Source organism: Leucoraja erinacea, chromosome 17 (genome assembly GCF_028641065.1).
Source record: "Leucoraja erinacea ecotype New England chromosome 17, Leri_hhj_1, whole genome shotgun sequence".
In the NCBI taxonomy this organism is placed as follows: domain Eukaryota; kingdom Metazoa; phylum Chordata; class Chondrichthyes; order Rajiformes; family Rajidae; genus Leucoraja; species Leucoraja erinaceus.
Genome location: NC_073393.1, coordinates 13,079,595 through 13,093,684, shown reverse-complemented (window position 1 = coordinate 13,093,684; position 14,090 = coordinate 13,079,595). Strand labels below are relative to the sequence as shown.

General features: G+C 43.8%; 1 protein-coding gene across 2 annotated transcripts in view; it reads right to left on the bottom strand.

The window, feature by feature from the left end:
* Positions 1-14,090, bottom strand: part of ldhd (lactate dehydrogenase D) — a 35,661-nt gene that overhangs the window by 5,591 nt on the left and 15,980 nt on the right. For both annotated transcript variants that reach the window (XM_055648576.1, XM_055648575.1), the window contains exons 5-9: positions 12,257-12,416; positions 10,463-10,662; positions 7,507-7,635; positions 4,100-4,227; positions 3,919-4,009 (exon numbers count right to left, since the gene is read on the bottom strand). In XM_055648576.1, the coding sequence (XP_055504551.1) occupies positions 3,919-4,009; positions 4,100-4,227; positions 7,507-7,635; positions 10,463-10,662; positions 12,257-12,416 (708 nt within the window). The remainder of the gene's footprint in view (positions 1-3,918; positions 4,010-4,099; positions 4,228-7,506; positions 7,636-10,462; positions 10,663-12,256; positions 12,417-14,090) is intronic.

The following is a 14,090-nucleotide window of genomic DNA, read 5'->3' as shown; positions in this document are numbered from 1 at the left end:
GCTCCAGGTTTCATCTCCATCTTCCTTGGTACCTCTCTTTCTCTCTCTCTGCCCTCTCCCCTTCACCTATCCTCCTTCCCTTCCTCCATCTCTCCTTCACCCTCACCCAACGAACCACCTCCTCCCATCCACCACCCTCACACTTCTCCCATTTATGGAATTCCCTGCCACAGAGGGCAGTGGAGGCCAAGTCACTGGATGGATTTAAGAGGGAGTTAGATAGAGCTCTAGGGGCTAGTGGAGTCAAGGGATATGGGGAGAAGGCAGGCACGAGTTATTGATAGGGGATGATCAGCCATGATCACAATGAATGCTGGCTCGAAGGGCTGAATGGCCTCCTCATGCACCTATTTTCTATGTTTCTATAACCCTTCACAATTACCCCGCTCTGCTCCACCTCGTCCTCTCTTCAACACATTTCTCCCAATCCCCATTTTCAGACCACCCCATCTTCTCTCTTGAACTCCCTTGTTCTCTACTGAGCCTCTGTCCTGCCCTCCCTCTTGTCTTCCTCCCCCTCCACATCCATGAACCCCTTTCCCTTTCTCCCATCTGCCGGTCATCATTCCACTTCCTCAGCTGCCTTGTTGCCAGTAGCCAGATTGGAAGCAAAGGACTGCCTTCTGCTGGTTTGGCCATTGGTTGATGGATTGGGCTCATGGGTTTTTGACTGGGAGTAGTGAACGAGTCTACATCTTGTTGTGAATAGAACATTGGCTGGCGAACAGGGAATGAAAAGTGGGAATAGATGCCCCTTGTACGGGCTGGCAAGATGTTGTGAGTACTGTGCCATTGGGATCAGAGCTTAGGCTTTAACGTTTTGAATAGAATTGAATAGAATTTATTTGCCACACAACCAGGGTCGGTGGAATCTGGGTTTACAACTCGTTTGAATGACTTGGATGAAAGCACAAAATGTGTGTTGCTAAATTTCCCTGATGCAACCGTGATAGGCAGGTAAGTGAGTCGTGAACAGGACAAAAACATGGGTTACAAGTGCATATAGAAAGGTTTAATAGAGCAGCTGTAGATCTGGTAAATTAAGTATGAAGTAAGAAAGCAGAAAGTTGTCTTAATTGTGAAAGATTGCAAAGTTCTGAGATAATTTGTAAAAAGCCAGCAAGTAACTGAAAAAGCTTACAAATGTTATCATATATTGCAGGGAATTGATTACCTAGGAGGAGAGGTCATGACTCAGATAAATATGGCATTTGCCACAAGATTATAATGCATAAAACTCACCTGTGTAGGAAGGAACTGCAGATGCTGGTTTAAACTGAAGAGAGACACAAAATGCTGGAGTAACTCAGCAGGACAGGTGTCAACTCTGGATAGAAGGAATGGGTGGCGTTTCGGGTCGAGACCCTTCTTCAGACTGAGAGTCAGGGGAGGAGGAGATAAGGAAGTGCAAGGTGTGAGAACGAGACATCAAAGGGGAGTGCAGATCATTGTTAGCTAGGAGAAGTTAACAACAAAGCAAACAGAGATACAATGTAATCAGGGACAGTCAGACTGGCCGGAGAACTGGGAAGGGGGGCAATGGAGAGAGAGAGAGAGAGGGAAAGCAAGAGTTACTTGAAGTTAGAGAAGTCAATAATCATACCGCTGGTGTGTGAGCTGCCCAAGCGAAATATGAGGTGCTGTTCCTCCAATTTGCACAGTGCCTTACTCTGACAATGGAGGAGGCCCAGGACGGAGAGGTCAGTGTGGGAATAGGAGGGGGAGTTAAAGTGTTTAGCAACTGGCCTCCTTATTTCATGTTCTGGAAGCAGTTCAGGGAAGGTTTACAATACTAATAAGTTCATACGTTATTGGAGCAAAATTAGTCCATTTGGCCCAGCAAGTCTACTCCGCCTTTCACTCTTGGTGATATACTCATCCCTCTCAACCCCATTCTCCTGCCTTCTCCCCATAATGCCCGGCACCCTTACTAATCAAGAGTCTGTCAATATCCACATTAAAAATACCCATTGACTTGGCCTCCACAGCTGTCTGTGGCAGAATGGGTGAATGTTTTCAGAGAATAAGACTTTACAGGCCAGGTGTGTAACTTTTAGGAGTTTAGAAGAGTGAGAAGTACATGATTGAAACATGTGGGATCCTGAGGGTTCAGGGTCGATGTGGAGGGGATAATTCTTATGTGATAATCTAGCACCTAGGGCTTATTTTTAAAATAATGGACTGCCCATTTAAGACACATGAGGCTTCTTTCTTCCTGAGGATCATGAGTCTTCAGACCCTTCTTCCTTTGAAGGACCGTAGAAGCTGAGTCTTTGAATACTACCATAGTCCCTCCTCTTGCTTTCCAGGATTTAGGCCCAGCGATGAAGGACTAGTGATTTATTTCCAAATGAGGATGGTGTGCTGTTTGAAGAAAGAGTATGGATGGTGCTAGAGCCTTGTACCTGCCGCCCTTATCCTTCCTGGTGGTAGTGGTCCTGAGTTTGGGAGGGGATGGTACAGTAGCCTGGGTGAGTAACTGGTAGTCACTGCACACTTGTGTTAGAGTGAACGAATGTCTAGGTGAGTGCCAATCAAGTGGGCTACAACATCCTGATGGTGCAGAAATTCTCACAACACATTGAGGTACATTCATCCTGGCAAGCGGAGCGTATTCCATCATCATACACCTGACTTCTGCCTTACTGGTGGTGAAAACGCTGTGGCATATCAGGAGAGGTATCACTTATCATAGGATACCAAGCCCAGATCTACTCTTTCAGGTTTCGGCATTGTTCCAAATGAGATTCTGGACAAGGTTGGCAATTGACGGCTGGGGCTTGGACTGTAAAATTGCATGTCAAGGGTCAATAATCAGACTCTCTCTTGTGGGAGATGGGCATTGCCTGACACTTGTGTCGCACCAATGTTATCAACCCATGCCTCAACGTTGACCCAGTCTTGTTATATTCAGGCTTCAACTGCTTCATTTGTTGAGGAAATGGATTTGAATATAGTGTAATTGTAAGAACACATCTTTACTTCTGACCTTCTGGTAGAAAGTTACTGATGTAGATAATTGGACCTGGGGTATTTTAGAACTCACACACACCTTGGGCTGGGATAGTGACCTTCACAACCACTACCACCTTCCCCTTATCAAGGTATGACTCCATCCACCCCCCCTGATGTGAATGAATGAATGAATAAGTTTATTGGCCAAGTATTCACATACATGGAAATCCGCCCGCAAGTGACAACATGACATACAGTGACATTTAGGAATGACACATGAAACATTAATAATAAAACATTATTGATTAAACATGTGAATGAAATACAATACCAGAGCCATCGGCTCTGTTGGCAACAGATGCCCATTAGCTTCAGATTTCTTTGATGCCCCCAAACAATTAAAATGCCTTAACTAAGTTATTTTAACTTGTTATAAAGTTGTTTTTTCCTTAAAATTAATGTTCAAAGGTTTCACATGTGATAATATGCATACGTACTTGAGTACTTGAGTACCCATTTTACCTTGGATTATTTTAGATCTTTTACTTCACTGTTTCCCAGGTACCTGAGCAACTAGACTACTAACTGGAAGGACACAAGTTGCTGGAGTCTGCAGCAGGTCTGGCAGCATCTCTGGGGAACATGAATAGGTATCATTTTGGGTCGAGACCCTTCTTCAGACTATAATGGCTACCCTGGCACTCTTATCAAGGACCAATGCTTTGATAAGGCTGAGCAACATTTGAAGAAACGTTTCCTTATTCTGCACTGACTTGGGAAATCAACAAAAGCGTTAGTTCATTCATTCACGACATTGAATTACATGGTGCACTGGAGTTAAACACTCATGTCCCAATGTAATACTGAACAACAGTGACAACAGCGATGCCCCACATCAATCCCAGGGGATTAATCTAAAATTGGCAGTGGACCCCAGGGTGCAAGTGTTTGGCAACCACCAACCTGTAAGCTTTGACTGTATCAGGTCATCTTTAGTAGCCACTATGATTTCAGGTAGCTTTGAGAGTGGAACACACACGTCTGTAGAATAAGCCTTCAAAAATAAGGGAGAAATTGTCGGTGAGTTTGACACGTCTGCAAAGTTTGTTTGAAATTGTGGAAGTGACGGCCAAAGCTGCCTCACCTTACAGCCCGGCCTCAGGGCTCGTGCAGCGTACCACGCGTTGTGCCGTGCTTGCCAAAGCTTATCCCGAGCTTCTTGATCTTTGGCCCAAATATAATCAGAGCCTCTGTTTGCCTTCATTATTTCGTCTGAGAAGCAAACAAAGACAAATATGACATAGTGGGCATCCCACTGAGTAATACAGACCAGAGGGTTTTGGGGGCAGGTATGAGCTCTGTTGTTCTGATTCTTTGCTTTGTGTTGAACTAACTGAAGACTAAGTATCAATGTAGTCAAAATGTACTCCTCCCTGGCCAGAGACAGCTGGAGGTCTGGCCTGTTGGCTCTGCTGTGCAACACAACACTGATGGCTGGGACCAGGCGAAGGTCCAGGGATGGCTGGAGAAAGTGTACAGTCTCAGCAATTTGTAAAGGATCTCTGACCTTGATTAATAAGGTGGAAGCAGATTCATTGTTTTATCTTCCTACAAATTTAGAATTTATCACTTTTTATGGAGTTAAAAAAAAAAAAATCCAATTGATCTGTTTTAAAATATTATCAGAGATTTTTCAGAATCATCAAAAGCCGTAAGGTGTTCCTGGCCCAAATATCCACTGTAGAATTCAGCCCCTGAGCTTTACTGGAACCTCAGAACAGTTGGTAAATGCAGCAACACGAGACGAGGAGTTGGGGGCGGGTGTGGGCTGAACCAAGCGGAAATTCTACAATGTTGGCGATCTGTACCGATGCTCCCCGACTTGCATCCCGCAGACCCTTGGGTAGCTCAGATGCTGCATAGGTCAGGTGCTGCATAGGTCAGATGCTGCATAGGACAGGTGTTGCGTAGGTCAGGTGTTGCGTAGCTCAGATGTTGCATAGGTCAGATGCTGCACAGGACAGGTGTTGCGTAGGACAGGTGTTGCGTAAGTTGGAAATGGACGCGCTACTGCGCTGGCATAAATTTACTATTCGCAGTAGAGGCCATGTGGTAGCATCGACAAGAACAGCTGACTGGCTTGTGGAAACAGCCGCATGCAACAGGCATAACACACTGCTACCGAGGCGCGCAACTCAGAAATAAAGCAGTGGGCTGAAAGAATTGCTTAAGTAAGTGCGAGTTTATGCAAGTCACCTATTATGTAAGTAGGGGAGCATCTGTATTTTCAGATTTAGATGAATTCCAAACACTGTATCTCCACATCACTGGAACGTCAAACCCATGGGAGACAATCAAGTAGCACGACTGTCTTATCCTTTTCCCAGAACGCTACACATTTTTCCCTTCAGTTCTTTTCTCCTGAAGATAATTATTGAACCCACTTTCATCATTCTGTTAAGGTGTAGGTTCCAGATTGTAACAATTCACTGCACAAAACATTTTTTTAACTCGCTGCTGGTAATTTTTCAACACACAGGTAAACTTCCACCAGGTGTGGCATGGAAGCAAAACAACAGAGGTGTGTAGAATTGTACGGGTTGAATCCTGAATGTTGGTCTTGATTAGTATGGGTGTCAGGGGTTATGAGGAGAATGCGGATGAGAGGGAAAGATGGATCAGCCACGATTAATGGGCTAAATGGCCTAATTCTTCTCCTATATAATTTATGAACTTGTGAATCTGGGAATAAAAACATGCTCGAGGTGTCAGGCAGTAACTATGGAGAGAGTTAACATTTAATGTCAGTAAATTTTCATCAGAACCATTTCTCTCTCCCCAGATGCTGCCCAATCTGCACAGTATTTTCAGCATACATTGCTTTTTTCCAGAAGTTTTATGTTATGCAAATTACACAAGAACAATTTAAATAGTTAATATCAACCAGGATTTGTGATTTTAGAGGAAGTATCCAAATTAATTGCAGGTTTCATTAAGAAAAAAAATGGATGAGTTATATCTGTGCCTCAGACTGAGAAATAAAGATTGATAAATGTTCAGGTAAGTTGTTGAGTTATTTTGAATAATGGACAGGACAAGTTCACCTGCCCCTGTTATCAGTCAGGGAACAGTACTTCAGTTTAGGTTGCCTTTGGCGGCCTCTGTCTGGGCTATAAAATTAGAAGCTAGTATAAGTTAGTACATAAATATAGGACCCTTAGAGTCAGAAACAAGAGAATGTATCATGGGGAACATGGAAATGGCACAAGGACTGTGATCATCCACCTTATTTACACCCTCATGATTTTATATATCACTTTGGTAACCCCTCAATCTTCCACGCACCAAGGAAAAGAAGTCTGAGCCCATCCAGTTTTTCCTTATAATTCAAGATCTCCAGTCCCAGTATATCCTTGTGAATCTTGTCCTTACCTGTTCCTGCTAATGACTACCTTACCATAGCTAGGCATCCAGAACTCCACACAATACTCCAAGTGTGGTCTCACCAACACCTTGAAAAGTTGTAACATGATGTCCCAACTCTAGTATTGTACTCAATGCCCTCGTTGAAGGCAAGCATGCCAAACATCATCTTCACCACCCTTTCTATCTCTCAGAGAACTACATGCTGGTATCCCTAGGTGGCTCTGTTGTACAGACATTCACTCGTTCACTGTATAATTCCTTCCCTAGTTTAATGTCACAAAATGGAACACTTCGCTTTTGTCCAAGTTAAATGCTATCTGCTAATTATTTTTCTCACGTTCCCAGTTGATCAGGATTGTGTTGCAATCTTAAATGACCTTATTCACTTTCCACATTACCACCAATTCTGGTGTCATCAGTATATTTACTAACCATGCCGCATACATTCTCATCCAAATTGTTAATACTGATGACAAACAACAATGGATCCATCGCCAATCTCTGCAGCACATCACCAATCGTGGCCTCCTATCTGAATAATAACTGTTCACTGATGCCCTCTGACACTTATCACCAAGCCAACTTTGTAGCCAAATGGCAGGCTCGCTTCGGATCCCATGAGTTCAAGACAGTTGGGTGAAGATCCAGTTCAGAGCTGACTGCTTCATTCTGACTTCGCTCTCTTTAACAATAAGCTTTTGTATGTTTTTAACGTTGCACGAATGATACTTGCATTTTTAAAAATTATTTATTTTACTTTAAACACGTTTCATTTCAAAAAACGTAAGTCTTGCATTTTCAAAAATAATTCCCTATTGCAATGATTAACTTTTATTTTATACTTCTTGCATATTCTCCACAATCACCCTGCATATTTGTTCCTCTGACTCCTGTTGACTAGTCAAGACAAAGGGTGTAGTTGTGGACAATGTCTTCGCTTTGTCTTCATGTTCCGACACATAGCAATTGGGCTCCTCAGTTGAAGCTGAAATAAGATCTTGTTCCCTCCTGATTTGTGTGTGGGACAAATAGAACTGAGCCAACAGGGTCAGGCTCCCGACTCCTGACCAAATAAAAATATGTGCATGGTGTGAGAGTGGGAAGGAATGGAGACATTGAGCCTACCTGTTACCTGGATCTGCTCTGCCAGGCTTTTCTCAGTACCATGGAACTCCAGGAAGAGCGTTGATGACACTGCGTAATTCAGTTTGCTGAACTTATTACAAGCATCCATCATCACATCGTCCAGGAACTCTAGGACAAGCAAAGATGCCATTTCAGCATCGTACAATGCAGCAATAAACAACATCTCAATGGAAAAGGGAAAATTAAACTAGTGGGTCAAGCAGAAAGTGGTCCAATCTACATTAAAGTCAAAAGCTCATAGTAACACCAGACAGATGTCAAAGTTTGGCTTGTGCTTGGCGTCATTGTGATCGTGGATAGTATTATTTGATTTGAATGGAAACAAAAGCTTTTCACTGTATCTTGGTACACGCGACAATAAATCTATACCTTAACCCAAGTGTTGGGATTTCAGAACAATACCAGAGTATATTACGGAATTTTATTCTACTTGTTTTAACTTGAATTGCTCTGAAAGTAAACTTCATACTAAAATGATATTTTACAAACAGTAATCTTTACACAGTTGCAGTGTGATGCAGCTCACAATCCCACATACAGACTATCTCTGCACTGAACTAAATGCTCGCCTGCACTCATGCATCCATTGCACATAACTGCTCTCCCCTGCACATGTCTGTGTGATCCACGATGGTGCCCAACCCACGCGGCTCTTTGTGTTCCAGTCACAGATCTGCAATCGCTCCTCTCTTTTAAATCCCCACTCTGACAGCAACATTTCTTAAACGTTATTCCGTTTATCATGTATCTGAACACTGTAGATGGCTCGATTGTAATCATGTATTGCCTTTCAGCTGACTGGTTAGCACACAATAGAAGCTTTTCACTGTACCTCGGTGCATGTGACAATAAAGTCAAGTAAACTCAACTCCCCGCAGTCTCTAGCAATCACTCGTGCTCCCCCTGAAGTCAATAACGCCTCCTCCCTCCAACAGCATCACTCCTGCACAGCCTGCAATCTCCCCAACACTCATCCACAATAACACTTCTCCCCCCCTCACTAAAACACCCCTGACCCGCATTAGTCCACAACTATGCTGATCCATGTCATCCCGGCAGCTGGCCTCACCCTCCTCACCTGTCCATTCTCCTCTCCCCCTACACTCATTCACACCCACCCCAGGTCCACAGTTTTGGGACGAATAACATGGAGTTAACATGAAAGATCCGATTGAAAGTGGGTGGAAGGTTACATTTATGAGATCCCGAACCGCACAGTCCCGTCCTATCATCCTCCTCACGTGTCTGGTGGCCGGGCCACAGAAAGTGCAGCTAACTCTGCCTTTCCCCATTTTTCACAGCAAACCTGCAGGTGATGACTACAACTCAATCACAGGCCAACTCTGCACACTGTGTAATCCGATTACAACGGAGAGCGACGGGTGAGGCAGCAGCAGTTTGCACACACCAGTCATTACTGGGACATAGAGAGTGTGCCTAAATATTACATGGAAACAGCATTGTGCATCACTGCTTTACTAGTGTTTTTAAATAATAAACTTGCAATGCACAATGTGAAAAGTGCTCTATATAAACATAAACCCTTCAATAAGAATGTGAAGTGTAAAGTTATTTTGTGCATAAGGTAGACATTCTCCCCTGACTACACATCACATGATTGCAACTGGAATCAGAGCAGGTTTGAGGGTTCAGCAACCTGCAACTCATTAGTCAGGATTTTTTTTATTATATGTAGGAAGGAACTGCACATGCTGGTTTAAACCGAAGACAGACAAAAAAAGCTGGTGTCGGCAGTTCAGGCAGCATCTCTGGAGAAAAGGAATAGGTGATGCTTCAGGAAGAAGGGTCACAACCCAAAACGTCACCTATTCCTTTTCTCCAGAGATGCTGCCTGACCTGCTGAGTTACTCTAGTTTTTTTGTGTCAATCTTCTGTTTTAGTATGTTCTGCTTCATTGCAATGACTAAAGACCAACAGTCACACTCAACTCACTGTACTGATTAGGTTGAGCATGAAAGTAGCACTTTGCATTGCTACAATTTGTATTTGTGTATGGTTTATGCACTACTGTTGAATATGGGCTTATATTCACTGAAATTTAGAAGGATGAGAGGGCATCTTATAGAAACATATATTAAATTCTTATGGGGCAGGCTAGATGCAGGAAAAATGTTTCTGATGTTGGGGAGACTAGAACCAGGGGTCACAGTTTAAGAAAAAGGACTGAGATGAGGAAAAACCTTTTCACCCAGAGAGTTGTGAATTTGTGGAATTCTCTCCCACAGAAGGCAGTAGAGGCCAATTCACCAGATGTTTTCAAGAGAGAGTTAGATATAGCTCTTCGGGCTAACGGAATCAAGGGATATGGGGAGAAAGCAGGAATCGAGTAGATTTTGAATGATCATATTGAATGGCGGTGCTGTCTTGAAGGGCCGAGTGGCCTACTCCTGCACCTGTTTTCTATGTTTCATAGAGCGTGGAACTCGGATCCTTGACCCACTGGGCTGACCATCAGGAATCCATTTACACTAATCCAATTTTATGCTCCCCACCCAATTCTACCACTCACATACATATCACATACATATCTACTGATCCACACATCTTTGGGATGTGTCATGGAACCTGAACACCCGGAAAGAAAGCCATCAGGATCAGAAGAAAAACGTGTCAGTACTACACAGATAGCACCGATGGTCAGAACTGAACCCAGGTCACTGGTGCTGTGAGGCAGCACTTCTACCAGCTGTACTACTGTGTCACCCTGCGTTTAGTGCATCACACTGCAGCAGTCTACAGCTATGTGTTGCTGCACTGCTGCATCAGAGTACATTCCATATGCATGTGGGTTGGGGGTCATCCTGAAATCTAATCTGTACAGAGCAATGTTTGTTCTTTCACACGTGATACTTCATCGGTTACCACAACATGTTGTTTTATACCCCATGTATTATATGTTAAAGGAGTGCCTCACCTATCCTTGCTATGGGAATGCCATACTGCAGCACTTGCACCGTGCAATCCACAGCAGCTTGCACTGTTGGAAACGTGCAGACTGCAGACACCATGGATTCCGGTATCCCGTGGAGACGCAGTGTTGTCTTGGTGATTATTCCCAGCGTTCCCTCTGAGCCCACAAAGAGATTAGTCAGATTGTACCCGGCGGATGTCTTCCTGCAGCAGAAACATTTTATCACAGTGTGCACTCGACACGTTTCTCCTAGGCTGCGCAGCCCGTCAACAGATGTTTCCACTAGCGGGAGAGTCTAGGACCAGAGAATAAAGGGACATACCTTTACAAAGGAGATGAGGAGGATATTTTTAAGGCGGAGATTGACAGATTCTTGATTAGTATGGGTGTCAGGGGTTATGGGGAGAAGGCAAGAGAATGGGGTTGAGAGGGAAAGATAGATCAGCCATGATTGATTGACGAAATAGACTTGATGGGCCCAATGACCTAATTCTGCTCCTCGAACATAAACTTATGTAAAGTAGATTTCTGTACATTAACTGTAGATTTGCTCTGTGTTTCACCACATTCCCCCAGAGGGCAGATGAGCCTATAACAAACGCCTTTTCATTTCATCACAGTCTGAAGGAGGGTGTCGACTCGAAACGTCACCCATTCCTTCTCTCCAGAGAGCCTGCTGTCCCGCTGGGTCTACGTTCGATTCAAACCAGCATCTGCAGTTCTTTCCTACACGTCCTTTCATCGCTGTTGGGATCACAGCCTAATATACGTGGGAGCAGGACTTCTGTCTATTTGACTTGGAGCCGAATGGACGCCTGCACGTTAATTAGCAACATCATGGTCTGTTTTCTGCCTGACGAGAGAGGCTGGTGGAAATGAGATGCATTGGAGAAACTGAAGCCCTGGTGCAAACTGTTTGTTTTCACCCACCGATAAATTCTAATGCTCCCCAAGGGTAACCGAGGACCATCAATTCCAAATATGTTCGGAACATAAGAAATAGAAGCAGGAGAGGCCCATTCAACCCATCATGACTACTCCATCATTCAATATGAACATGGTTGATATTTTATACCAACACTATTTTCCTCCATTAACCCCGTATTCTTTGACTCCCTTAATATTTAGAACCCCATTAATCAATGTCTTGCATATACTACAGATCTCTTCGGTCAAACATTCTAAAGAGTCCTTGCCCTTTGGGTGAAATGTCTTCTCACCTTGTCGTGAATGGCCAATCCTTATTTTGAGACTATGAACCCTAGGTTATAGACCCCTCAGCCTGTTGAAACATCATCTACCCTCATCTATATAAGAATTTAGTATGACCATTTAGAACGGAGACGAGGAAACAATTTTTCGCACAGTGGTGAGTCTGTAGAATTCTCTGCCTCAGAGGGCGGTGGAGGCAGGTTCTCTGGATGCTTTCAAGAGAGAGCTAGATAGGGCTCATAAAAATAGCGGAGTCAGGGGATATGGGGAGAAGGGAGGAACGGGGTACTGATTGGGGATGATCAGCCATGATCACATTGAATGGCGGTGCTGGCTCGAAGGGCCGAATGGCCTACTCCTGCACCTATTGTCTATTGACTCAATGAGATAACTCCTCCAGGAACTATAGAATGCCATGTTAGAAAAAATGCTGAAGGCAGACACAAAATGCTGGAGTAACTCAGTGGGACAGGTAGCATCTCTGGAGAGAAGGAATGGATGACGTTTCGGGTTGAGACCCTTCTTCAGATTAGATAAAATGCTATTTAACAAGGTGATATTTAATGCTTGAATTGCTTTCAGTACCTTGTCCTTCTTTGTGCTCCTGCTGTGTACATGATCCTCCCATCTGCCAGCACCACTTCCATGTTCATAACGTTCTCCCTCATCGTGCCGTATCTCACCGCATTCGTACCCGAGGCGCTGGTGGCGGCCATTCCGCACAGGGAAGCATCTGCTCCCGGATCTGTGGAAGTAAATGGTGTCTGTAAGGAGTCACCAGAAGGATCCTCATCTCCTCTTCACTTCTCTTCGTCCGTCGGCTTGTGCTCGCTAGAATTTAGGAGATTGAGGGGGGATCTTATAGAAACTTACAAAATTCTTAAGGGGTTGGACAGGCTAGATGCAGGAAGATTGTTCCCGATGTTGGGGAAGTCCAGGACAAGGGGTCGCAGTTTAAGGATAAGGGGGAAATCCCTTGTGGCTAAAGATGTGGCCCTTGTGGCTAAAGGGATCAGGGGGTATGGAGAGAAGGCAGGTACAGGATACTGAGTTGGATGATCAGCCATGATCATATTGAATGGCGGTGCAGGGCTCGAAGGGCCGAATGGCCTACTCCTGCACCTAATTTCTATGTTTCTATGTTTCACCTGAATGAGTTCCCGTCTTCATCGCAAACCCCCAACAGGAGTTACTATTAACCCCATTCACCTACCACTCCTATAATGGACACCACACAAGCAAACCTTCATACATTCATGGTCATACAGCACAGAGCCAGGCCCTTCAGCCCACCAACTCTATGCTGACCATCAAGCATCCATTTACACTCATCCTATTTATTCTCTCCACTTTCTCAACTTCCCCCAGATTCTATCATATACCTACACACTAGACGTTTACAGAAGCCTATTATTACCTTACCTACTAACGGACATATCTTTGGGATTGGAAAACAAACAGAGCACCCAGAGGAAGCCCATGTGGTCACAGGGAGAACATGCAAACTCCACATAGAAGACAAAAAAGGGCAGGTTTGAATCCTGGTCACTGGAGCTGTAAGGCTGCAATGTGCTGCCCTATTTTGGGTAAGACGTAATGAATTCCTACTGAAAGATGCTGTCTATAACATTAAAACTACTGCAGACCTCTTGATTATTAAATGGACCCATGTGAAAGTTGTCTGATTCATGTTTATATCAATGCAACATATATTACACCAGAGTGCCTAGTTAACCAGGGCTGTGATCCAAATTAAGATGCAACGTGCTGTAGTAACCAAGTAGTATTTCTGGAAAACATGGATAGGTGATGTTTCAGGCCGGGGCCGTTCAGACCTAAAGAAAGGTCCTGACCCAAAATGTCACTTATTCATGTTCTCCATAAATGCTGCCTGGCCCGCTGAGTAACTCCAGAACTATGTGTTTTTTTTTGTTAACGAGCACATACAGTTCCTTGTTTCCACCATGATACAAACTGCTATTGTGAATTATTAACGATTTATACATTTAATGGATTTATTTATTTAAGAAGTAAAGCATGCCACAATATAGCAACCAGTTTCCTGCTTCCAACAACGAGGATTCAGGCTGTTCATCCATTTCCCTGGATGGTGGCAGTCCTGGCAACAGTGGGTCATTCCAATAGACAGCATATTCAGACATAATATACTATCTCAGGCTCCAACTGACAGAATCTTGTTTTTTTTTATTCTCAAAGGATTTCAAATGCAATTTGAGATCAAGTGGTGTAAAAAGCAGAAACTGTGAAGGAAGATACAATATTTTGTTTTCATTTATAAAAACAAGATGATTTATCTCAGTCTCTGCAGACTATTACGAGAAATGAAATCTGGTCAAAATTCTTAGATACCAAGCACACTCTCAGTATTTATTCTCATGTGCTAGTACTGCAGGTTGGA